Source organism: Sapajus apella, unplaced genomic scaffold (genome assembly GCF_009761245.1).
Source record: "Sapajus apella isolate SASKATOON/1434 unplaced genomic scaffold, GSC_monkey_1.0 scaffold426, whole genome shotgun sequence".
Classification (NCBI taxonomy): Eukaryota; Metazoa; Chordata; class Mammalia; order Primates; family Cebidae; genus Sapajus; species Sapajus apella.
The window spans coordinates 1-26,373 of record NW_022437362.1 but is presented as its reverse complement, the minus strand read 5'-3'; the positions used below and the strand labels follow the sequence as shown (position 1 = coordinate 26,373).

Below are 26,373 nucleotides of genomic sequence, written 5' to 3'. Positions count from 1 at the left end.
TGTTAATCAAAGGAGAAGAATTGTGAAGAAGCTCTAGAAACCTTCACCTAATAGAAATAATTTATGCTATTTTAAAAAAACTGATCCTAAGGAGAGGAAAAGGATCATTTGGGTGATCTGGTCTCCAGATGGTTTCAGAGGTAGATTTTCCTTTGTTTTGATTATTTTTGTGTGATACAGAATTTTGAAATAGTATTAATGTAATGAAAACATAGGAACATGGTAGTAGGTTTTGTTTTCACTCATTTTGATGAATAGTTTTCTAGTTCTACTCATGAAGATGAGGTAAGACTCCTACCTTACCCCCAGTTCTGGCACCTGTACTATGTTATTGATTTTAAGATATTAAATGGATGAATAGGGAATCACCTAGTTCATGACTGATGTGATGAAATGTGAAGAAGGTCATGTTAACTGAGATCTCAAAGTCCTCATAGGGTAGAATTAGCAACATCAGAGGGAAGAACATCTACGAACCAAGTTAGAGTGTTTACTGGACCAGTGGAGACTAGTTGAATCCATATTAGCTATATGCATCAAAACTATGCATACTTTTAAACATTTATGCTTTAGAAAAAATTATTTTCTACTTTTCAGAAAAAACGAGGAGAGAAATGACAGCCAAAGGTTCTACAGGAATGGAAATTCTGCTGTCAACATTAGAGGTAAGTCAGTGACATGCTTTTATTATGTAACTAATACCAAGCAATACCGAAGAAGAAAAAGCCTATGTGTGTGTATAAATACACACAGACACACATACACATACATGTATATATGTAACAATTTTTATTTTAGAGACAAAGCCAGTGAATGGAAATTCATTTTATGTTTTTTTAAATACTATTTGGAATGGTAGTATAAATATTCTAATATGTATTAGGTGACTACTGAAGTATATTTCCCTTATGTGATTATAGTGATAACTGTAAATGATAATCCTAACATGCCATTCTAGTTGGCAATAGAAAATAAAGCATTAGCTGGAAATAAATCTTCAGCTTAAAATAAATGGTTGAAGATGATCATTTATTGTTTCAGCTGATATACATTTGTGATTTTACTATACATATTGGTTAACTATATTATATTGACAATAGCTGAATTTTTATGCCAGTGTAAAAGTTTTGGGTGGACTAACAGGATGTATTCAGAATCAGGATTCTGTATTTTGTTCAGTTGCAATGCTAAGAACAAGAGATTAGTTCATGTTCTTCAATAGGAAGTCTTAGCATCATAAAGATGTCATTTCTCCCTAGATTGATCTGTTACTTTAGAGTCTCAATAAAAGTTACCAACAGTTTTGTTTTTAAAGTCCAAATGGGGAGATATAATCAGCAAAATATAAAGCACATTTCTGAGAAAGAAGATACGTGAGAAGGGACCATCCCCACTAAATATCAAAGAACATTAGAAATCTTCAGTAATTAAAATAGTTTGAAATTATGCATTAGTAGAAGATAGACTACTACTATAGTATAACAGAATAGAAAATCCAAAAATAAAATGCATATGGGAATTTAGTACTATTTAATAAAGGTAGCATTTCAGATTAATGAGAAATAGAGTGATTGGAAGCTATCTGGAAAAGTGTAACATTGAATCCTGACTTCCTGCATCCCATACCCAAATAGATTCCATACGAAGCAAAGATTTAAGCATGGAAAATAAAATTGTAATATTAGAGAAAGATAGAGAAATTTAAAAATAATCTTATAACAAAGAAGGCTTGTTAAGTATGAGAAAATAGAAACTATAAAAGATTGATAGAGTCAACTATATTAACAAAAGGATGTGGATAAAAACACCATGGATACTTGGAAAATTGAGGAAAAGTATTTTGGCTTGTATAATTTATTTGACATGTGAAGAACTTCTTCAGTTAGGAAGGAAAAAAAATAACCTCAAAAACCATGTAAAGGCTATGGGCAGTTCTCAGAAAAAGAAACACAGATGTCACCTGAGATTAAGCATTACTCTTAATAAGATAAATAAAACCGAAGTACATTGTTTAAGCATTTTCACTTATTAGATCGGTTGTCCAAACTTGGAGAAATAGTTACTCTTCTGCATTTGCGGATGGGAATGTAAATTATTTCATAAGAGAGTAATTTGGTAATATCTATTAAAATAAAGGCCTATATTCTTTGACCTTGAAATTATAGGAATTTACCTTACTTATACAGATGTACTTTACTACGTGTAAATATATATACTTAGTTAAATTTGAAACTTTTAAAAGCACGATATTAAAAGCAACCTAAATATCTCATGGGTAGGTGACTGGTTACATAAATGATGATATAGCCATATAATGGAATATATCCTATAGCCCTCAAAAAGAATAAAGAAGCTCTTTATCTATTGATATGTAAAATATCAACATGCAAAATAGTACCTATAGGGCAATACCATTTGGAGAAATAAATCTGTATGCACATGTATATTTACATGGATTTCTTTTATGTGTGTATATTTTCCTTGGCAGGATGCACAAGAAATTGATAATGATTGCCTTCTGAGAGGGCAGCTAGGTGATTGAGTAGTCACCAGACATATATTGTAGTGCCATTTACATTTTGATTTATTTATTATCTATTTGGTAGAAAAATGACAAATTGATTCTTGTAATAATGTTGATGTTAAGTAATAACTCAAAATAATTTATAAACATTCTTAAAAGCAGAAGGAAACAGAAACTGACATGATAAGAGAATAGTGAAAACCTGAATACATTTGATTCTAGAGAAATTGGAAAGGTCATTTATAAAATATCGCTAGTTCCCAATGGATACAAAAGTTTGGGAATCAAAAGTTTACAATGTTTTAATAAAATAAACTATTTATTTCAGAACACTAAAGATCTTCAAACTACACTTAATATCTTAAGCATTCTTGTTGAGCTGGTATCAGCTGGTAAGTTTTTGTTTCTTTGGTCTAATTTCTGTTTCTAAACAGTGATCAACAATGTATCATATTCACTTTATTTGGAATTTTCTGATACTCTTATAGAGGCTATTCTGAGTATTGGAATTTAGAAACTGAAATGTCATACTTTGTTGTTGTTGCTTTGTTTTTGTTATCTTTTCAAGTATCTTCAGACAACCCCATAGCCATGTATTTCACAGCCTTGAACCTAGAATTTCAGCATGATTTGTGTTTACCCTTTGTGTGCCATTTTCTAATTAAATAAGTGAGATTAAACAAAATATGTTGATGGTATTTGTTTGATTTGATTGATTGATTGATTGAGACAGAGTTTCGCTCTTGTAGCCCAGGCTGGAGTGCAGTGGTGCGATCTCTGCTCGCTGCCACTTCTGCCTCTTGGATTCAAGAGATTGTCCTGCTCGAAACTCCCAAGTAGCTGGGATTACAGATGTGCCACCACACCTGGCTAACTTTTGTATTTTTAGTAGAGACGGGGTTTCACCATGTTGGCCAGGCAGGTCTTGAACTCCTGACCTCAGGTGGATCTGTGTGCCTCAGCCTCCCTAAGTGCTGTTATTACAGGCCTGAGCCACTGCACCCAGCCATATTTGTTAGATTTTGGAAGTCATCACTTTTAAGCATTTCTTGAATGCTAACAAATTGTGATACCTAATATGGGAGGATTTGTTGTTTAAATTTTTTTTATTTATTTATAGGTGGAGGTCGAAGAGTGAGTTTTTTAGTCACCAAAGGTGGTTCACAAATATTGTTGCAGTTACTTATGAATGCCAGCAAAGAATCTCCCCCACATGAAGAATTAATGGTACAGATTCATTCTATTCTTGCAAAGATTGGACCAAAAGGTAAGGGATTTCATTTGTATGAGTATAGAATCTAGAACTAATTTTGTAACATTGGTTCTCTTCACCTTGTAACTACTCAGTTTTTAAAAACGTTATTTATTTTAAATTTCTATGGATACATAATAATTGTACATGTTTATGGGGGTACTTGTGATATTTTGATACAAATGTATAATGTGTAATGATCAAATCTGGGTACAGAGGGTATCCATCACCTCAGACACTCATTACTTCTTTGTGTTGGGATCATTCCAAGTCTTCTCTTTATTGAAATATATAATATTTTGAAATATATAATAAATTATTTTAAGCTATTATTGCCCTCTTATATTACCAAACACTAAATGTTGTTCCTTCTATTGAAATGTATTTTTGTATCCATTAACAAATTCCTCTTCATCTCCTGCTCCCCATTACCTTTGCCAGCCTCTGAAAACCACTATTCTGTTTACTGCCTTTGTGAGATCAATTGCTTTAGCTTCCGCATATGAAAGAGAACATTGATATTTACCTTTCTCTGCCTGTCTTAATTCAGTTAACATAATGTCCTCCAGTTCCATCCATGTTACTGCAAATGACAGGATTTCATTATTTTTTTATGGTTGAATAATATTCTATTATGTAGATAAACCACATTTTCTTTATACGTTCATTCATTGATGGACACCTAGGTTGATTCCATATCTTGGCTGTTGTGAATAGTGCTGCAGTAAACATGGGAATGCAGATATTCTTCGGTATACTGATTTCCTTTTGTTTGGATATATACCCAGCAGTAGGATTGCTAGATCATCTGGTAATTCTATTTTTAGTTTTTTGGGGAACTCCCATACTGTTTTCCATAGTGGCTGTACTAATTTAGATTACTGCAAACAGTGTATGAGTGTTCCCCTTGCCTCTCATCCTCACCAGCATTTGTTATTTTCTGTCTTCTTGATAACAGCTGTTTTAACTAGGATGAGATGATATCTCATTATGGTTTTGATTTGCATTTCCCTAATGATTAGTAATGTTGAGCATTTTTATCTATACTCATTACCCATTTATATGTTTTCTTTTGAGAATATTTATTCAGATCTTTTGCCCATTTAATTTTTTTCTTTTTTAGCTGTTGATTAATTTGAATTCCTTGTATATTCTGGTTATTAATCTCTTGTCAGATGAATAGTCTGCATTTTCTCCCATTCTGTAGGTTATCTCTTCACTTTGTTGATTGCTTCCTTTGCTGTTCCAAAGCTTTTTAGCTTGATGTAATCATATTTGTCAGTTTTTGCTTTGGTTACCTATGCTTTCAAGGTCTAGTAAATTTTTGCCCAGACCAATGTCTAGAAGCATTTCTCTAATGTTTTCTTCTGGAGAGTGCTTAATTTTTAAAATCTAAAATGCTATACCTTTTTCTTAGACTTAGAAATGAAATGCTTTTTTATTATAGTCAAGTAGTGACCTGCAAGAACTGAGGATCCAAAATTTATGAGGAATTCTATTGCATGTAGTAGAAAAAAGAAATATTTTGGGTCACAAGTGTATCTTGGGGTATGTGTATGTCGCTCAAGTGTGTTTGTAAAGCATACATACAATATGGATATTGTTGAGGCTAGAAGGAAGAAGTATGGATGGGAATATTTTTAAGAACATGGAGGTAAAATATGTCATTGCTTTCTTTAATAGTGATATTTGTGTTGCATAGTGTGAATGCTCAGGAAACTTACAATCTTAGTTAAGACAAAAAGAAAAATTATGAGACTAGTTATTATAACAGTAAGACGTAAAATATTAAAAAATGTAAATTGAGGAAAACAGGATATAAAATGAAGAAGCTGATTGAGGTTAGGTTAACTAAAGAAGGCATCCTTTGACTAGAACTCAAGTTCAGTTTACAGTTGTCTACTTATACAAAGATTAAAGTAGTTCCCTAAGTTGTTAGAATTGTGTTTTAAGAGTTTTGCCTTTGCCTGTGGCATACATATGACTTTTAAACTAGAGTGTTTGGCTAAAATGCATATTGGAAAAAATGAGGATGTGTGTGTACATAGTTTGTGTATTTATTAATGTATGTATTTCTCGCATATCTTTATGTATTGAATAAGTAATTAACTAGTAGTTTTTATAGGTGGTGTTTTAAAGAAAGGAACTCTGAGGTGACTTTAATTTACCGGGTATGTTAGGAGTCTTAAGACGTAAGCATGTATTCGATTTATTTAAGAAATATGTTGGCCGGGCGCGGTGGCTCACGCCTGTAATCCCAGCACTTTGGGAGGCCGAGGTGGGTGGATCACGAGGTCAAGAGATCAAGACCATCCTGGTCAACATGGTGAAACCCCGTCTCTACTAAAAATACAAAAAATTAGCTGGGCATGGTGGCACGTTCCTGTAATCCCAGCTACTCAGGAGGCTGAGGCAGGAGAATTGCCTGAACCCAGGAGGCGGAGGTTGCGGTGAGCCGGTGAGCCGAGATCGGGCCATTGCACTCCAGCCTGGGTAACAAGAGCGAAACTCCGTCTCAAAAAAAAAACAAAAAAAAAAAAGAAATATGTTAACTGTCTCTTAATTTCTTTAGATCTTGTATTTAAGATTTAAAGACTTTCTTTTGAGATTTTTGTGGAAAATGAAAATGAAAAAATCATAATTTGGCAGAAAATTCATTTTTAAACCCCCGCCCCTTATTGATTGATGAATATTGTTGTGCTTCCTTTTCTAATTAGTTAAGGCTTATAGTAGACATTGGAGATATAGAAGGTGGCAGGGTGGGTAGGGGGTGAACGTTGAAAAATTTAAATAATTTTAAGTTTTCTACTTTTCATGAAATTAAGATATTGATTTTTAAAATATTTCTTATTCTTTAATATACCTTTTAAGTTTTAGGTCATCTTTATTTTGTTTTGTATATTCTTTTAAATTTGGGCTATTTCTTTTACTGTTTGTCCTAGTTTCCCATTTTTATGTCATTCAAGGACATTATATGGTAATTTCTTCAGTGGTTTTCTATCCTTTTTATTTTTCTAGTGAGGTAAAATAATTTTCCTTTAGGAATATTGAATTCTTTTCTCTGTTTGCCTGTCCTATTTACTTTAAGTCTTTTTAAAAATTCATTTTAATTTTTATGTAGCAAAGGAGTACACACGCACGTTTCTTACAGGCGTATATTGTATAGTGGTGAAGTCTGGGCATTTAATGTACCCATAAACTGAGCAGTGAACATTGTAGCTAACAGGTAATTTTTCAGCCTTCACCCCTAACCCACCCTGCCACCTTTTGTATCTCCAGTGTCTACTATAAATCTTAACATTCTTAAGTTCTTATTTTTTTTCCTTTTTAATCTCTTTATGAGGATAAAAATCAAGAACATCTTTTCTTCCCTTTCTATGTTAAAAATTATTCCCCTTTAGAAATTTATTGGTAATATTTGCCAGATTATTTTCTACCTAAGCTGTTCATTTTTAAAATTAATTTTTTTACAAGTCAGAAAAGAATATGGTTCATATTAAGTAAGTACTATTGTAATGGACATTTAGATTTTATTCCTCTTAACTCTGTGATGGTGTTCCTGGGAATTGTGTTGAACGTGTAGTGGAGCAGTTCAGTTTTTTTTTTTTTTTAACGACAGTCTTAGTGTTGGGCTACTCTGGCCTCCATCCTCCTGCCTTATCCCCCTGTCTGTTTCTTAGTATGTTCTTTCAAGTAATGTTTTAAAATAAAAAGGATATTTTATTTTAAAAACCATACAAAAAAGGATTATAATTTTACTCTTTTCAGACTACCTTTATACTTCCTAATATTAATGCATAATATAAATTTAAAATTTATATCACCAATTTATAATATGATTGTTTCATTCAGAACTTACATCATATGGGCCAGGCATGGTGGCTCACACTTGTAACCTCAGCACTTTGGGAGGCTGAGGTGGGTGGATTACTTGAGGTTAGGAGTTTGAGAGCAGCTTGGCCAACATGGTGAAAGCCTGTCTCTAATAAAAATCCAAAAATTAGCCAGGCATGATGGCGGATGCCTGTAATCCCAGCTATTTATTTAAAATGCGCATGGGAGGTGGAGGTTGCAGTCAACTGAGATGGTGCCAATGCACTCCAGCCTGTATGACAGAGCAAGACTCTGTCTCAAAAAAAAAAAAAGTTACATGTGAATAAATTGTCTTTTTTTTTTTTTTTTAAACAGATAAAAAATTTGGAGTAAAAGCTAGAATTAATGGGGCTCTGAACATAACCCTGAATTTGGTCAAACAGAATTTACAGAATCATCGCTTGGTGCTACCTTGCCTTCAGCTTCTACGAGTATATTCTGCCAACTGTGAGTATTTGTGTGGCTTTTAGTTAACCCAGTGTTGTAAAGTTACCCAAAATGAGAATTTTAAAGTATCCTAATTCTATAAACCTCTGAAATTTGTGAAAAACGAAAGATAAGATTTAATATGGCTCATTTTAACTCTTGACTTCAACCACAACAAAAGTGATATGGGGTAAGAAGGTAAGCTGATGAAACCTTGAACATTTTTATTAATTTCCTCAATTTATAAAGGATAGGAATGAGGAGGATGGGTAGGCAGCCTGTGGAAAAGATGTGGAGGAGTATCAGGATATTGGCAGCTGGAAAAACTCCTGTGCCTCTTTGGACTTTCACAGATGACAGGAAAGCTGAGAAGGAAGGGATGCAGTAGTGTAGTCACCTGGAGCTAATTCCCTTCAGCAATCAATAGGGAAGTAGCAGAACTGAAAATAACTAGTATGGGAGCCTTTGAGAAAGCTAGAGAGAAGAGGGATCACAGAGAGATAGACTCAGATAAAATGTCTCCAAAACACACACTCTTACTATATGAGAATCCACACCATGAGGTATGGATTTTCTTTCTATTCTCTGATTGTGGAATTGAAGTGGTTAATGAAAGAACCTAAGATTGAATTGCAGAATATATGTTATTGCAGAATATCATTGCAAAATAATTATAGAGTACTAGATATGTATGTATATTGTATATGTACATATATGTAATATGTAAACATACGTAAACATGTATATGTCTCTGTGTTATATATCAGTACCTTGAAAATATGGCTCAAGGTGTGCTCTGAGGAAGACAGCTTAGAACACTTAAATAACGTGTAACTAAAACAAACAGAAGGAAATGAATGAATTAGATATCTAACCAAAGAGGTTAAGAATAGAGAGGTACACACCAGGAAAGTCAGGAAATGAAATAGTAAAGGGAAAATGAAAAATATGCGTTAGAAAATAGAAAAGCAGGTGATTTAAAAAATAAAACTGTATTGGGTTAAAAATAGGCTGGTACAATGGCACATGCCTGTAATCTCAGCACTTTGGAGGCTAAGCCGAAGGCCTGCTTGAGGCCAGGAGTTTGCAACCAGTCTGGGCAGCATAGTGAGATGCCATTTCTATAAAAAATGGAAAAAATTGGGTGTTTGTGGTGATGTGTGCCTGCAGTTTCAGGTACTCAGGAGGCTAAGACTGGAGGATCTCCTGAGCTCAGGAGGTTGAGGCTCCAGTGAGTCATGACTGCACCACTGCACTCCAGCTTGGGCAGCACAGCAAGACCCTGTTTCAAAAACAACAAAGCAACAAAAGCTCCCAAATGTAAAAATAAAAAAGCTAAACAACCAAGTACTCCAATCAAGGCAAAAGGAATACAGTATAGACATGAAATTAGAAGGGATAATGGAATAATAAACAGATACAGAGAAAATTAAAATCATCCTACAAAACATTAGGAACTACATTTTTGGTGGCATTTTATTGGATTAACCAACAGAAGGCTAGCAAATGGCTTATCTATAATTTAAAAATTTTTTATTAAACAACTTTCTTTTAGAGACAGGGTCTTGCTATACATCCCAGGCTGGCCTTGAACTCCTGGCCTCAAGTTATTCTCCCACTTCAGCCTCCCAAGCAGCTGGGACTACAGGCACATGCCTCTGTGCCTGGTTCTATAATATATTTAGTAATATTTGTTGAGAATTAAAAATAATTTCCCATCTTTTTCTGTCCTTCTCAGCTGTGAATTCAGTATCCTTAGGGAAAAATGGAGTTGTGGAACTGATGTTTAAAATCATTGGACCATTTAGTAAGAAGAATTCCAGTCTTATAAAGTGAGTAAATGTTTTGAATATAAACATAGGTATAACCTTTGTTACTCTGGGCCTCATTATCTTGAAATGTACAAAGAGCAGGTTGAATTACATTATATTCAGGGTTATTTCATTTCTTCTTAAATAATGATTTTATCATGATAAAGATTTTCTTTAGTTTCAAATTTAATCTTCACAAATATGTTAAAATTAGACAGTTTTAAATTCATTGAATGTAGTGTTTATAGTAACTTAGACTGAGCATTTCTAGATACTGTTAAAGGAAAAAAGATTATCTGTATTTATTCAGAAACATTTATTGAGTGCCTACTATATTCCCCACCCAATTTTACAATCTTGTAATGGCTTCTTCCTTCTTAGGAATACCTGAACAATCTTAAATTGATATACTTTTGTTTTGTCAAAATCACATCATTCTTTTTCCCTCATCTTTAGATGTGTGTGTGTATATATATATATATATATATACGTGTGTATGTGTGTATTTTTATTCATTCCTAGGCCTTTCAGCCTCAGAAAATGAAAGCCATGTCTTGTTATTTGGTCTTAAGCCATTTTAGAGGTCATTCTTTAAAAACTTTTTGGTGTGAAATTTTTAAAACATACATAAAATAGAGTTTATATTGAACTAATTATATAGAATTATATTAATTACTTATTGTGTTTAACACTTCTGAACATTCCACCATTTTTGTTTCATTTATTTCCACTCCACACTTTTGTTTGTTTTTCCTGAGATACTTTCAAGAAATCTCAGGTGTGTTTTATATATATAATATATAATATATAAATTATATATAAAAATATTAAAAAATATATAAAAAATGTGTGCGTATTTCTGTAAGCAGATCCTAAATATTTTCTCTAGGATTATTTTCTTTGAATATTATCATTTATTTTCTAAATACCTCAGTATATAATTATTCTAAATAAGGACTTAAAAAATAACTAGAGTACTACCATCATAGCCAACAAAATTATTAATTTCCTTTTTTTTGAGATGGAGTCTCACTCTGTTGCCCAGGCTGTCATACGGTGGCATGATCACGGCTCACTGCAGCCTCAAATTCTTAGGCTCAAGTGATCCTCCCACCCCATCCTCTTGATACATTCTTAATATAATCTAAAATCTAGTCTGTGTTTGGTTTTCTCCAGTTGTCTCAAAATAGCCTGTTTTTAGTTGGTTTGTTTAAATAAGAATCCAAACAAAACACATACATTATTCCTCATTATATTTGGGACATTTCCATACCTAGACAAAGGTGGAGAGAATAGTATAATGAACTCTGATGTACCTGTTACTCATTTTTACTATAAAAAATCTGTCATTTTCGTCTCGTTTTTCTGTTTTTATTTTTTCCTAGAATATTTTAAAGTAAATATCAGCGATTATATTTGATCTGTAAATTCTTTAATATGATCCCTATCAATTACAGATCTTTTTTCCTTTAGTGTTACCACAGTTGTCTTTCTTGTGCCCCACAATATTAATGGTAATTCCTTAATATCTGATATTTTCTGAATATCTAAGAAATGCCTTTTTTTTTTTTTTTTTTTTAAACAGTTGGCTGGGTTTTTCAGGGTTTAAATTGAGTCTATACATTGTATTTGATTGATATGCCTCATAATCTTTTAAAATCAAAAGTCTCCCTATTCTTTGGTTTTGTTTTGTTTGTTGAAGGACTTGGGTGATAGGTCTTTTTAAAAATGTTCCGCACTCTAGTTTACAATGACTGTAGCCTGGAGTTATTTAACATATGAGTATATTCCTTACATTTTCTGTAGACTGATAAAACTGTGGCTTGATTAGATTTTGGCATTTTGTTCTTTGTTTGTTTGTTTCTTTTTTTGGTCAAAAATATTTCATAGGTGGAGCTGGGGACTTTGTTTTGTGTCACTTAAGCTCATTGAGTTGAGGTGATCCATCCATAAGAAATGTCCCCATCCACTTTTCACTTAGTGATTTAGCAGTCATTCATGACATTGCCTATATCTGTTATTTCATTAGGGATTGGAAAATAATAACATCTAATTTTCTTATTTTTTTTCCTGTGTTTATTAGCTGTGAATCTTTTGTAATGAAGAACTTGTCACATAAACTATTTGATTACATTTTACTCTTAAACAAATAGGGTTCAGGACATTTCTAGTGTCTTCACCCTTTCTTAATAAGGGCCAAATATTTAAAAATATTTTGGGAGCTTAGTTGCACATATAATTACTTATTAAATATTATTTGGTAGGATGACAACATAGTTACCTATGTAAGAATTATACATAATCCTAGAGTATCTGATGAAATGTAACAAAGTAAACAAAATACTTGTATCACAATCAGTAACACAGAATCGGTGTCTTATGGTGATTTAGAGTGGGCCCTGCAGGCAGACAGACCTGGATTTGCACGTTAGCTCTGTCATTTACTGGTTCTATCATAACTTACTTATTAAGTAAGTTACTTAATCTATTATGCCCTAGTTTCCTGTATGTATTGTAATGAAATGATTCCTATAATTAGCACAATGCCTGTATTAATGTAATACAGTTTAGATAAGCAAGGTAGTAATGTGGGTATGAATGATTCCTAGCTAATACCAAAAGTACATTCTTTATGCTTTCATTTATAAATGATTTCTCCCCTTAAGGGGTATGGCATTTTATAATTTATTTTTTATGTAATGGCCATGATCTCCTATTTAAGATGTACTTTATACTGTAGTATAATCAAGTTACCAAATCTAATATAAAATGTTCCCAGGGGAAATTAAATGAAGCATTTCAAAAGGATCTTTATGATATACCACATGGGGTATATTCAGAACCTTATAGAAATCAATGGATCTAAAACATCAGAGAAAAGATAAATTATCCATTATTTTTCTATTTCTACTTTAAGAAGAAAAATTAATCTTTTACTTTATTTTTACTTTAAAAAGAACAAGCCACTCATTGACCAAACTTTGTATATCTTTATCACTTACCATTTTTAGTAATCTGAGGGTCTCCCTCTAATTAACCAAAAACCCCAGACATCTAGAGCTTTCTGTTGTATTTCTTCCTCCCTTTGAACAATGCTCCACATTAACGGGGAAGAAGATTGAGGAAGATTTATATTTGAAGGGTTATGCTTCCTCTTCTTTTTAATTTTAGGTTTTGGATTTAAAACTGTTAATCTAGAAGGAAGCAGCTCAGGAGTTACTTTAACTGTATCTTTTTGAGTTTCCCCACAGGCGTGGAAGTCATTACAAGGATTGACTTATAATTTAAAGTAGATGTAACTTCATTAGTGTCTGGGGACTTCAGCTTTTCTTCCTTCACATCTCCTAAATTAAGCCACAGACTACTTTTGGAATTATTGTTGGTTGCAGTATTCTGTGTGGAAATATAAACACTGGAAAAATACATGAGGAAATACAAATTATTTATACTGAGAAATTTTAATTAACATAATACAAACTATGCATTTCAATACATCTAATATTTTAAAATTCTTTTGTAACATAAATTCACTCTGGCTTATAAGTGTTGTAGAATTTCAGAAATTTCTTTGTGGTGAAATTCTAAAAATAATTTTTTTTTATAATTTATTTTTTATGTAATGACCATGATCTCCTACTTAAGATGTACTTTATACTCTATTATAACCAAGTTACCAAGTTTAGTGTAAAGTAATCTGCACATTTTTACTAAATGTTATTTAAGAGTTATGTACAAATGACTTTACACCAAATTTTACGAGTAATCTGTTAATCTACTGGAAATATGAAATAAAGACAATGGGCATTGGCATCCGAAAGAACTGGTTCATATTCCAGCTTGACAGTGTTGAAAAATAAATATCAACAGAAAAAAAATTTTCTATTTTAGGATTAGAAACTGTCAGGAGCATTTTTATTTAGTTTAAACAGTGTGAACAACTGCCAGTAGGGAGAAAGAGTTTCTAAGATTTTTACAATTTCGAATAAAGAATCATCTGTAGAAAGGAAAATCTTATGAGTTCATTGTAAGTGATTGCATCTAAATTATTGTATTAGTTTTCTAGCGCTGTAATAACAAAGTACCACAAGTTACTGGGTGACTCAAAACAATAGAAATTTATTGTTTTATAGTTCCAGATGCTAGAAGTCCAAAATCAACTTGTCAGCAGGGCTGTGCTCCCTCTGAAACCTGTAAGGGAGCATCCTTCCTTGCTCTTCCTAGCTTCTGGGGGTTTGTTGGCAGTCTTTGGTGTTCTTAGGATTGCAGCCATAGCATTTCAGTTTTTGTCTCCATCATCACATGGCACCCCCTCCTTTTGTGTCTGTCTTCACATAGTCTTCTCTCTTCTTCTAATGACACCAGTCTCTTGTATTAAGGGCCCACCTACTCCAGTATGACCTTGCCTTAACTAGTTACATCTGCAATGACCATGTTTTCCAATAAGGTCATATTTGGATGTAGTGGGGGTTGGGACTTCAACATATCTTTTTGGACACAGTTCAACCCATAACAGTGATTAACTGCATGTACTTAGCAGTAAGCACAGTTTGTGATCTTTCATTGTGTTCTATGTTAGCTGTATCTTCACTTTGCGTAGTTTGCATAGTCTTTCACAAAACTTGACTTCTGTCTACATACATAGAAGTTAATGTTTTGATGGGTCATGGTAGTCTCTAATAAAAGTTGACAAAGAAGCCTCTTTAGTAATGGTAAGAAACACATTACATTGAATAGCAAGTGGAATCTGCTGCTTACGGTAGGTAATACATGTAATGCAGTGAGTCTTGAGATCTTCCTAACATGATTAAATTAGTAGATTGTTTAGTGCCTTGGGAAGTAAATATTTTGTCTCAGCTTTTAAATCACTTTTTAAATAGAAGGGATTTATAGCCTATGGAAATTAAACAGAATAACCACAGGAAGTAGGGTTTACTTAGTTTCTCTTATATTAGATTGACTTCTGTTTTTTGAAATACATTTCTGAGATGTATTTTACATGGTAAGTTATATATATATCCAAAGTGTACCATTTGCTGAAAATGGACATAGGCTGGGCTAAAAGCCTTTAGGCTCGGTAGGCACAGTGCCAAGGACCCACAATACTTCTAGGGTCCCATAAAAATATTTTAATTTATTTAAAAATCATATAAAAATGAACTTTTAGGCTGAAGAAAATGTTTTAATCTATGATATTTAGTGCATTCATCTTTATACCAACACCAACACAGTTGTAAAATGCTATATGAATTTTAAATACTTTTTGGAGGGAGGGGCCCATGAAGGCAAAGAAGTGTCTAGAGCCCATGAAAATCATAATGTGGTCCTTGATATATGGCTAAACCTATGAAACTATCACCACATCAAGCTAACATCTCTATCACCCCCAGAGGCTTTACTGTGCTCTTGGTAATTCTTCCCTTGCGTCTCCCATTTGGCCCTGTTATGGCTATGCCTTCTACTACTATAGATTTGGTTACATGTTCAGGAATTTTATATAAATGGAATCATAGTGTGTGTAATCTTTTTTTGTGGGGGGTTGGATCTAGCTTCTTCCATGTATCATGATTATAAATTCACTTATGTTGAATGTATCAAAAATTTATTCTTTTAATTGCTGAATAATAGTCACAGTTATATGGCTGTATTATAATTTGTTTATCCATTCACCTGTTAATGGACATTTGGATTGTTTTTAGCTTTTGGCTGTTACAAATAAAGCTGCTGTGAATGTTTATTTGGATATATAAACATTCACAGACTTTTTATGGCCATATATTTTTTATTTCTGCTGAGTAGATATCTAGGAGTGAAATGGCTGGATCAGTTGGTAGCTTTTCAAAAACACTGTCTTTCTATAATATGTTAAATCTTTTCTCTACTTGAACACATGGAGTACTATTATAAGTATTTTAATGTTTTCTAATGTTTATGTGAGGTCTACATCTTTTATTTTTTTTTTTTTTTTTTTTCATCATTATGGGTCTTTTTTCCCTGCTTTTTTCATGCCTGATATTTTTGATTGAGTGCCAGTCATTGTGAATTTCACCTTGTTGAGTGCTGGGTATTTTTATATTTCTGTAAATATTCTTGAGGTTTGTTCTGGGATGTAGTTAAGTTTGTTGGAATTAGTCTGATCTGTCTTCAGATTTGTTTGATGGGATCAGAGCACTGTTTAGGACTGATTATTCCCTGCTACTGAGGCAGAATCCTTCTGAGCACTCTACCCCGTGAATCATGAGGATTTCTGGTGTGATTGGTGGGAGCAGGCACACGTGTCAGCCCTGTGTGAATACTAGATGTGGTTCTTCAGTCCTTTTGGATGGGTTTTCCCCGGCCTTGGTAGTTACTTCACACACATGTGCTGATCACTACTTTGCTGAATATTCAAACACAACTCTCTGAAAATCCCTGAGCCACTCTTTCTGTATAGCTTTCATTTTCTGGTATTCTGTGCTGTGAACTCTAACCGACTTGGTCTCCCTGGACTCTCCATGTCCTCCATCAGGGACTTTGTGTGCTCAGCTTGGGGATCTGCCAGACTCTACTACGTTTGATTTCCCTCTGCTGTGGCTTGGTTGCTTTCTCAAAGTGTAGTATGCTGGAGCAATTGTAGGGCCCATCTCATTTTTGCCATTTCTGTGGATCGCTATCTTTCATTGATTGATATTCAGTATCTTAAACAGTCCCATTTTGTCCATTAAAAAAAAATTATATCAAATGAGAGGGTATATCCAGTTTCTGTTACTCCCATTTTGTCTGGAAGTGAAAGTTCAGATAGCCTTCTCAAAGGGAGACTGACATTTCTAATTTCATAATTTCCTTTCTCAACAGGAGAATTCTGTGTATTCATTCTGTTGCATTGAGATTTTATGTGGCCCTAGGCATGTTATATTTCAGTCTGTGAAACAAAATTGAAAACATATATATATATAAAGCACCTGTAACAGTGTCTGGCATTTGTCAGGTCTTGCTGAAGTAGTTTTCTTTTCCATTTTAGTTTTTATAAATTGCAGTCTCATATGGAATTTCATTTAGTTTTGTGTTTAATTTTGACCAATTGAGAAGCCATCATTATTTTGATAGTTTTATATTCTCCTGTACATTTTATTGCTTAAGTGTAAAAGTATGGAAAGTTTCTTACTGATAATTCAATGCAATGAAAATTTAATACAAAATTTTATAATGTTTGTTTATTTTTAACTCACTATTACCAACACTTCATATTGTTTTGAGGAAGTTACAGGTATGAATTTATAATATAAAAATACTTTATAATTATTATTTTACAAATGTTATTATGAAGATTTACATGGTTGCTTTATTTTTGTCAAAAAACAAAAAGTAGCTATTAAGAACTTCCTCTTACTGGGCATTTGTTGAGCACTTACCATGTGCCTCGCCCTGGATTTTTGTTTCAGATTTTGCTATGAACTTTACTTACCCATCTTACGTCTTGTAATCTATTATGCTCTTCTTTACCTACAGCTAGTCATGCTGCTTCTCTTTTACTGCTGCTGTATGCAACTTTTACTTTATTACCTCATTTTTGTTTTTAATTTCTTGAGCAGTTTTTTCATAGGTATACTCTTTTATTACATTATGTAGATTGTAAAATTATCTGTGGAAGAGATAAGTTTGTTTTCTAATTTTATACCCATGAAGAACTTGCTACTGTGGTTATCAAGTAGGCATTCAACAAATGCTTAATGGTGAGTGAAACGATTGCTTCATAATATACACAATTTTCATGCAAATTAATTGTAATTGTTGATGTATTACCAAGAGGTACTATAATATGTGCCTTACATTTAAAAAATTATTGAAAGTAAGTGCCATTTCCTCAGTAACTGATTAAAAATAAACTATTTGAATTATAGGTTTTCCATGGTGATATTATGTGTATTTTTATAGCTGATTAATGGCAGTCAATTTCACTATGTGTGACTGTTTATGTTCAAATACAATTTAAATGCTTTCAATTTTGGGGGTGATTTCTTTGTCTTCTAAGGGACACTAAGAGTTTTTGAGATATTAGTTAGGCTTCTTATTCATCTTGGTGCATCATAGCTGAAAAATGTTAACGGGTCATACTTCTCCCCAACCTTCAAGTTCTAAAATATTTTACCTTTGTTATGGCCTTAAATAGGAGGAGATATAGCTTGATAGAATGGAAATACTTTGAAGTCAGAAAGTTACAATATCTATAGAATTTTGTAGTTAGGATAATTCGTGTTAAAATTTGTTTTTAATTCCTTTGCAAATCAGGGCATATGATTCTTAATCGTGTGGTTTCCTTTGTTAACTCTCAGGTCAGATACAGAGGCTGATGGAATGAGTCCATTTATCTAACTTCTGACAAAAACTTAGACATTGTTAATTTCCTTCTTTTTCTCTCTCAAAATATTTTTTTGTTCACATCTATTGATATTTCAGTCTTTTTCATATCCAATTTTAAGCTGAAGAGAGAGATGCATACAGATAAATACCAAGTGTAATTAAGAATAAACTTTGGAATAGATAATAGAATAATGAGTTATTGAAAAAGATTGTATGAATTTACTATTGTAGATTAATTTTACTAGTTTTGTTGTTGTTTGTGTTTTCTTGTTGTGTTGACAGGGTTGCTTTAGACACTCTTGCTGCATTGCTAAAATCAAGTAAGTTTTTACATACTAGAAATACTAGATACTATTTTTCTGAGAATTCTATTTACTATGTTAAAGAATCTAGAAATGTAGATTTAGACTATAGTTATAAAGCTGGTTTATGGTATTCTAATGTCAAAATTGACTTTTCCTTATAGTGTTGTTGATGTGCATCGTAACTAATGCCATATTATGTTTATTGAGCTATAATTTATTTAGTACATTTATATAATTTAGTCAAGCACGTTGATTGCCTATTTCTAAGTAATTTAGATAAACATAAAGATCCATTAGTAGAGGAAAATATGTATAATTTTTTGAAAGTGAAGCTAACGTGTACTGAACTTTTACTATAAGAAATATCTTTTAACAACTATCTCTGATTTTATGAATAACTTAGAACTCTACAAATTTTGTTTCTACCGTAAATGTGAGTTTATATAACTTGCAGAAAATGTGACTTAATATAAATTTACAGTCTAATTCATTTACAAAATAAAGCACTGTTTTCCTTATCAGACTTGAAGCATTGAAGTAGATATGTCTTATGCTTTTGGAGAGTAATCGCCTGTACTTATATATATATATATTCTCTCCAATATGCTTAGTATCTTCATTTTAAATATTTTTTTAATGGCACTTCAGGGGTCGATCAGTTTATTAACATTTTGTTTAATCACGATAACATTTGGTCTTAACAATCTGTGTTGGCTGGGTGGCTTTTATATGTCCCCACCCCACCCCACCATCCACAAGGGAGACATAAGTAACAGACAGCTCATCAATAACTGCCTGTTAGGGGTAAGACAAACTTGCCCCTTGTTTGAATTACCAGAATTCTGATCTTTTTAAAATTATAGTAAATAATGAATTGATTGAAAATCTAATATTTGGTAATGATTTATAAAATTAAAAAAAATCACCTTAGGTATTAGTACCAAATAATAGAATTCTCATTCGACAATTTTATTTTTCAGACAAAGTATATGACACTCAGATTAGTTGTGTAGCTTTATTTTCATTTGTGATGTGGTAAGCTTTAGACCAAGATCACAATATGTGGATTAATTTGAGAAGATATTTTTGGCCTTACTTTGATGGGTCCTCACTTTGTGGTTTAAACTGTAAAAAGATTAATTCTTAATATGGGCACATACTTTTGATTTGGAGTAGAATAGAATAGCTTTTAAAACTAAACTTTTATTAAAGCTTACTAATTTTCAGGATCACTAATGGCAAAGTCATTAATTCTAAGCTAGTAAAAGCTAAAACTCATAAGTTTCAAGTATTTTATAGAAATCAATTAATACATGATGACTGTAATTGAGTATTTTCAGTTTTTAGTAGTAGTCTCCTTTTTATTCCCTCCCTTCTTTTTCAAACAAGTGTGGTGGGGCAAACATACCTGTTTATTCCATCAGAATAAAAAAATAGTAACTGAAAGGAGAAAAAAATAGTAACTGAAAGGAGAATGACTTCAGTTTATATTTAATATATTTTCAGATGACACGGCACTAAATAGAATGAAAATTTAATGATGCAAAATATTATTTCGTGGCACACTGCATATTTTTAAACAAATCATGGCATTTTGGAGCATTCTCATTTATTTTTCAAAATGTTTTTGGTTTCGGGGGAGGTGCAATCATTTTCTTTAAGAGGATAAATTAGACTTTAGAGGGAAGAGGAGACATAGGCTAATTGGGAGTTTGGTATCCTGAATACATGAATAAAGTTCCCTTTTCTAATGTTTTATTTGTGCTCAGTGCTGGTTGCATGTAGCTCTGTTCACTTCCTTTAAGGGGCACTCAGCACCTGTGTTTGAGTTATGGGCAAGTTTCGTACTTGATCTTTCATAAAGAATTTTAATATTTCTCATAAATACCGTTTAAGCTATTGGGAGTTGTGGTGGAAACACACAAGGTTTGTAATAGGAATTGCAATGATCATAATGGCTTTTAACAAAACCTCATTCACAGCTAGTAAACTAAAGGCTGACTTCCAACTTGTGTAAACAAAGTGTGTATTCATTTAAAATGTATGAAGCTTTACTTGGTCAAAACAATGAAAGTGATTTTGTAAAATAGCCACAGCCTTAGCATACTAGCTATTCTAGACATAATAGAGGGTTTAAAGCCTTCACATAGGAAATCTTTTCCCTAGCTCTAGTAAGTGTCTTCGGCCTGTCTAATGTCATAACATAGTTCTCAAAGGGAATTAATAAGTTTATCTCAGTGTTATGTTTTAGGTTTCTACTAGCACCTTTAGAAACTAATAATTCAGGCAACTAAAATCAGTGGAGCCTTACTATTGCATTATCTTAGTGTCCATACTGTGAACCTAGTGGTTATTTTGTAGGTAAATTTGAGATTAAGAAGACACTAGTATTTCCTTTAATTAAACAACCTCAGATGGGTGTTGAATATTATCTTGTGCTCCTTATAATTAACCCAGCAGAGTAGCATTGGGTGACTCGGTATATTGCTCTGAAATGATTCCTTGCCACTATCTTAGTAAAATGCACCCTGTGGTTAATAATTTTAAATACAAATAAAATAATAAAATTAAGGCAAATGTGGATTTATTTGTTAATTCTACTCCAATAAACTTGAGTATTTACAAAAACCTTTAGTGTAGTTGCTATTACAATAAAAATCGAATGACTAGAAAGCCAGAAAGCACTATTTTCTAATCATGTAATGCTCCTTACATTTCATTTACTAAAAAAGTTATATAAGTATTTTAAAATTAGCATTGTTATAGTATGAATATTTATATAATTGTGGAGTAATTGGAGCAATTAATTTTAGTGGAAACATAAAGTTTGCAATAGAAGCTACAATTCAATAGGGTTTATTTCAGTGGGAACATAAAGTTTATAATAGAAATTATAAAAATGATAGTGGATCTTCTAAAAATCACATTCACATCTAGTAAGTAGAAAGCGTGTACATTTCATTTGGTGTAATGAAAATCATTACATTCATAAATTTTAAAATACATGAAGCTTTTGTTAGTAAACAAAAGCATTTAAAAAGTTATTCCTCAAATTTTATTAAAGACATTTTGATATTTATAAATGGTGAAACAGTACACAGGCAGGTTTTGGAAGAGATTGCAATTTGCTCTCTGGAACTTCATATTTATTTTGTTAGAAAAAATTTAAATATGTGGTTGTCATTTGTTTTGGAAAAAAAGAATCATAAGCATCCATCACAATATTGAGGTAATATTTTAAATTTGATTTATTCTATCACCCTCTCTTGTCATTTAAAAAGTATTCTTTCTCAATTTTCTTTTGTTAAAGAAACAAATGCCAGGAGAGCTGTAGACAGAGGATATGTCCAAGTGCTTTTAACAATTTATGTAGATTGGCACCGCCATGATAATCGGCATAGAAACATGCTCATTCGAAAAGGAATTTTACAGAGTTTAAAAAGTGTTACAAACATCAAGTTGGGAAGAAAAGCATTTATTGATGCCAATGGGATGAAAATTCTGTATAACACTTCACAAGTGAGTTATTTTCTTATTATCCTGATTATGTACTAATGATATGATTTGGTTGTTAAGAAAACCGAATTAATGTACAAATACTCAGAAACATGATAAATACATTTTTTGAAAATCTTAAAACCAAAAGACACAGTTATTTCTCACATGTGACCTCAGGCTTAGTTGGAGGAAATGGTCAGTGCGCAGTTCTGCAATGTGAGATTTTCTTCCAAAGGCAAAAAGGAAGAAGTAGAAATTTATCCACTTAGCAAGAGGAGATTCCATGAAGCCATGCTTTCTAGATGTGTAGTTGGCTGTACTCAGTGTTGTATGCCCCTTTCATGAGGTACCTGTGGATCTTTTATAGTCTGTAGAGCAGTTCTGTTGTCTGTGAGTGGTCTGCATGTTTTCCTGCTGGATAGAGGCTTTTTTGAATAGAGAATGTACAAAAATGACACCTGGAACTGGGAATGCTAGATCTGCCAGCTGTTTTAAGCATGAACATTTTTGGCAATATATTTAGTGAGATCCTTTCTAGCATCTGTGTTGATTGTCAGCCATGGGGAATGGGGATGTTGCAATGCAACCCCCACCCCCTCCCCCCCTTTTTAAAAAGAAAACTATATTATTAGAAAGAAATCTGTCTTTTTGAAAATATCAGCCAGTTATCTTGGTTGTGCACTCCTGGTCTTACACATGATCAACACAATCTATTTTTTATATGACAAGAGCTAAGATAGCTGAACACATATTTTTTGTTTACCTTAGTTTTTTGTTTTCTAGATCAATCATATGCACTTGTTTTTACATTTCCTAGTAAAGATAGCAATGGATAATTTATATATGAGAAGGAGTTAGGTGACTGGTTTATGCCACTTAACATTTCTGAGCCTTAATTTTTCATTTATTTTGACAGGTCAGATGTGAAAACATATATGGAAACTTTTACAGTGTATCAAAGTACCATCTAAATGTCAATTGTCACTAATAATATTTAGTTGTTATATGACAGTTTCATATCCTGTGTCCCTTAACCCTTCTCAAGACTAGAGACCAGGACAACAAGTCAGACCCTTAAAACTTTATATTGTGATATTCAGGCTGTCCTTTCATAAGGTGAATAGCCAACTTACGAGAGGTGTTATTGCACCTCTCTGAGAAAGGTTCGGTCAAATGCATTTATTTTTTTTTTAAACATCTTACACCTTTTAAGCTTTCTTGCTTAATCCCTTTTTCCATTTTCCCCTTAAATTGTCTTTTTTATTTTATGTCCTAGGCTTGCTAAGTGTCCCCCACATTACTCCAAAGATGATACTGATTTCTGCTTACAATATTTAAGGAAAAGTTCTTTTCAATTTGCCACATGAGGTTCTTATTTACAGATAGATAATTCTGAATTTTAAAGCTATTTTGTAACTATTCTGTGTTACAGTATTGGTTTTTGAGATACGTATTTCTAGAAAATTATTAATGTATTACTTTCTGAAATAAAGTCAAATTGGTTCAGTTATTCGTCAAAAAAATTATTTTTTCTTTTTCTTTTTTTTTAAAACAGGAATGTCTAGCAGTGAGGACTCTTGATCCTCTTGTCAATACCTCCAGTCTGATAATGAGGAAGTGTTTCCCAAAAAATCGACTGCCACTCCCAACGATTAAAAGTTCTTTTCATTTCCAGTTGCCTGTTATTCCTGTGACTGGTCCTGTGGCTCAGCTCTACAGCTTACCCCCGGAAGGTAGGATCACAGGGTCACGGCTGCTTTTTGCGGGTTCTTAGAACTATGTGACCCTGTCATTTTTCTTTTAACTAATGTCTAACTCCTCAGCAAAGGAAGGCCTTAGTGAACATGATACACATTCACATTTTATTTTACTTAAGTATTTCTTTAAATATAAGAAATTGGAGGCTAGTAATTAAGTGAGGTAGTGTGGGATATGTTGTATATATGTAAGTGTGAATTGTGAAATAATTAAGCTTCATATGGGAAAGTTATTTTTGATAGCTTATGTACTTTTTTTTTTGTCTTTTTTTTGAGACAGAGTCTTGTTCTGTTACCCAGGCTGGAATGCAGTGGCACGGTCTTGGCTTACTGCAACTTCCACCTCCTGGGTTCAAGCAATTTTCCTGCCTCAGCCTCCTGAGTAGCCAGGATCACAGGTGTATGCCACCACTCCTGGGTAATTTTTGCATTTTTAGTAGAGATGGGTTTCACCGTGTTAGCCAGGCTGCTCTCAAACTCCTGATCTCACGGGTGTGCCTGCCTCGGTCTTCCAAAGTGCTGGGATTATAGCCGTGAGCCACACACCCCACCCAACTTATGTACGTTTTTAAAGTAGAAAAATATAAATATTAAATAAATGTTTAGGTAATTATGTTTGGGTTTATATCTATAGCTTTTCCATGAAATTTTTTTCTTAAGTCAAAAAAATTACTAAAATTACTATGGTTTTATGCTTAACAAAAACTTGCACATGACTTACTTGGATGAAAATATGAAATTATCTGAGGTAGGCTGTTTGTCATTTTCCATATAATACTGTAGGTATGTAGTAGAGGAAGTAAGAGTTTAAGTTTATTTATATGGGAAAGAAGAATTTCTTTGATAACATCTACCAAAGTGAAAAAGAGAAAGTAGTCCCGGCTTTTAATATAATATTTTCTTATCAGTTGATCACTTTTTTGAAAAAAAAAGTTTCTTTATACGTAAAAATTCTTATTTGAAATGTGTTTTAAAAGAATTTTCAAGTAATTATATTAGATTCATTATCCTTGATATAAATTTATTAATGGTATATGTCATGGGGTACACTCTTATGATTTTATTTTTAAAATATGAAATTATTAAAACACAAGTTGACACAAAATATCAAAATGGATTATTCAGAAACCTCCTTTAAAATATTTAAAAGTCTAAGGCTAAGTCTAGGACTTATGAGTAAGAAAGCTAATTAAAAACAATGGTCCAATACCCTTTTTCCCATTCCATTTGAAATTACCAACAGACTTTTATAGGAGAAAATCTGTACTAAATCTGTAAACTAGGTACGAGGAGCATGGAACAAACACAGAACATGCAAGAAATGTTGTAGAGCTGTGAGTAAATGCAGGAACAGCATTAAGCTTCCATTCCCTCTTCTAGAAATGCATTATCTTCAGCTAAAGTTGAGGTGACATTAGCAGCTAATTTGGAGGGACATTCAGGGAGCAGTTGGAATCCCTTTCTCTCTTATATCTCAACGTAAGATTATGGGGGTTAAGTGGTGGTTCTAACTGGTGGAAAACTGGTGAGGCTTCCCTATGTTGCGGCCAGTAGTAACACCAGGAAAGAAGTAGGATATGCCCCAGTGAGTTCTTTATTTAGTGTCTGGATTGTTGGATAGAGAAAGTACAATAAATTCACCAAACATGGGACAAATGAGAAGCTGTATTTTTCTTTTGGTTCCTTTTATCACTTTTATCTCAGACCAGTGCATCGCTGGACTAGAAATGCATATTTACATTGACTAACAAGCCTCCGTGATTCAGATGAGATAGGAGGATTCTAATAGCAACTTTATAGGCACTAGGAAAATACCCTCATTCTGTTTTCTATTATTCCTTCCTCCTCCTCTTTCTTCCTTCCTCCATACCCCCTGTGTTGCCCAGGCTGGTCTTGAACTCCTGAGCTCAAGAGATCCTCTAACCTCAGCCTCCCAAGTAACCGGGACTACAGGCCCTTGCCACTGCTTTGTTTTCCATTCTTTTCTCACATATCAGCCTTCATTACATGTTTCACAGTTTATTATTATTTACCTTCCTCAGCTGGAATGTAAGTTCACAACGATAAAAGTCTAAGACTAAGGATCAGTCTAAACTCTTTTACTCACAGCATTTCTGACCCCAAATATGTTACTTTGGCCCACACCAACCAATTCTCCCTATCTCCGGACACCAGCTGGGTGTCAATTCTGACACTGAACACTTGGAGTTAATACAGACCCCACCGGTTAAGGGTTTAGTCCCACAGGCCTGCCCTGACTTCAGATAACAATTATAAGTTTGGACTACCTGTATTTCTGACCTACTGGTAATAAAGTTGATGGGGTTGGGAGTTTCCATGACCTGTTCCTCAAGTTTGATAATTTGCTAGAATGGCTCACAGAACTCAGGAACACTTTACTTTTGGTTATGGGTTTATTATAAAGGATGCAACTCGAGAGCAGCCAAATGGAAATGATGCATAGAGCCAGTTATAAGAGAAGGGGTGTGGGGCTTCCATGCCCTCTCCAGGTATGCCACCCTTCCAGCACCATGATGTGTTCACCAACCCAGAAACTCTGAGCTTTTACACCATTGTTTAGGGTTTTTAT

General features: G+C 33.1%; 1 protein-coding gene across 1 annotated transcript in view; it reads left to right on the top strand.

The window, feature by feature from the left end:
- The window catches only part of LOC116545895 (cytosolic carboxypeptidase 1-like), a 54,987-nt gene extending 30,891 nt beyond the window's left edge, over nucleotides 1–24,096 (top strand). Inside the window, exons 3-10 of the mRNA XM_032272311.1 lie at nucleotides 598–665; nucleotides 2,853–2,916; nucleotides 3,645–3,791; nucleotides 7,965–8,096; nucleotides 9,814–9,907; nucleotides 18,506–18,543; nucleotides 21,839–22,047; nucleotides 23,582–24,096. Coding sequence (XP_032128202.1) covers nucleotides 598–665; nucleotides 2,853–2,916; nucleotides 3,645–3,791; nucleotides 7,965–8,096; nucleotides 9,814–9,907; nucleotides 18,506–18,543; nucleotides 21,839–22,047; nucleotides 23,582–23,800 — 971 coding nt within the window. The 3' untranslated portion in view covers nucleotides 23,801–24,096. The remainder of the gene's footprint in view (nucleotides 1–597; nucleotides 666–2,852; nucleotides 2,917–3,644; nucleotides 3,792–7,964; nucleotides 8,097–9,813; nucleotides 9,908–18,505; nucleotides 18,544–21,838; nucleotides 22,048–23,581) is intronic.
- The last annotated feature ends 2,277 nt before the right edge of the window (nucleotides 24,097–26,373 follow it).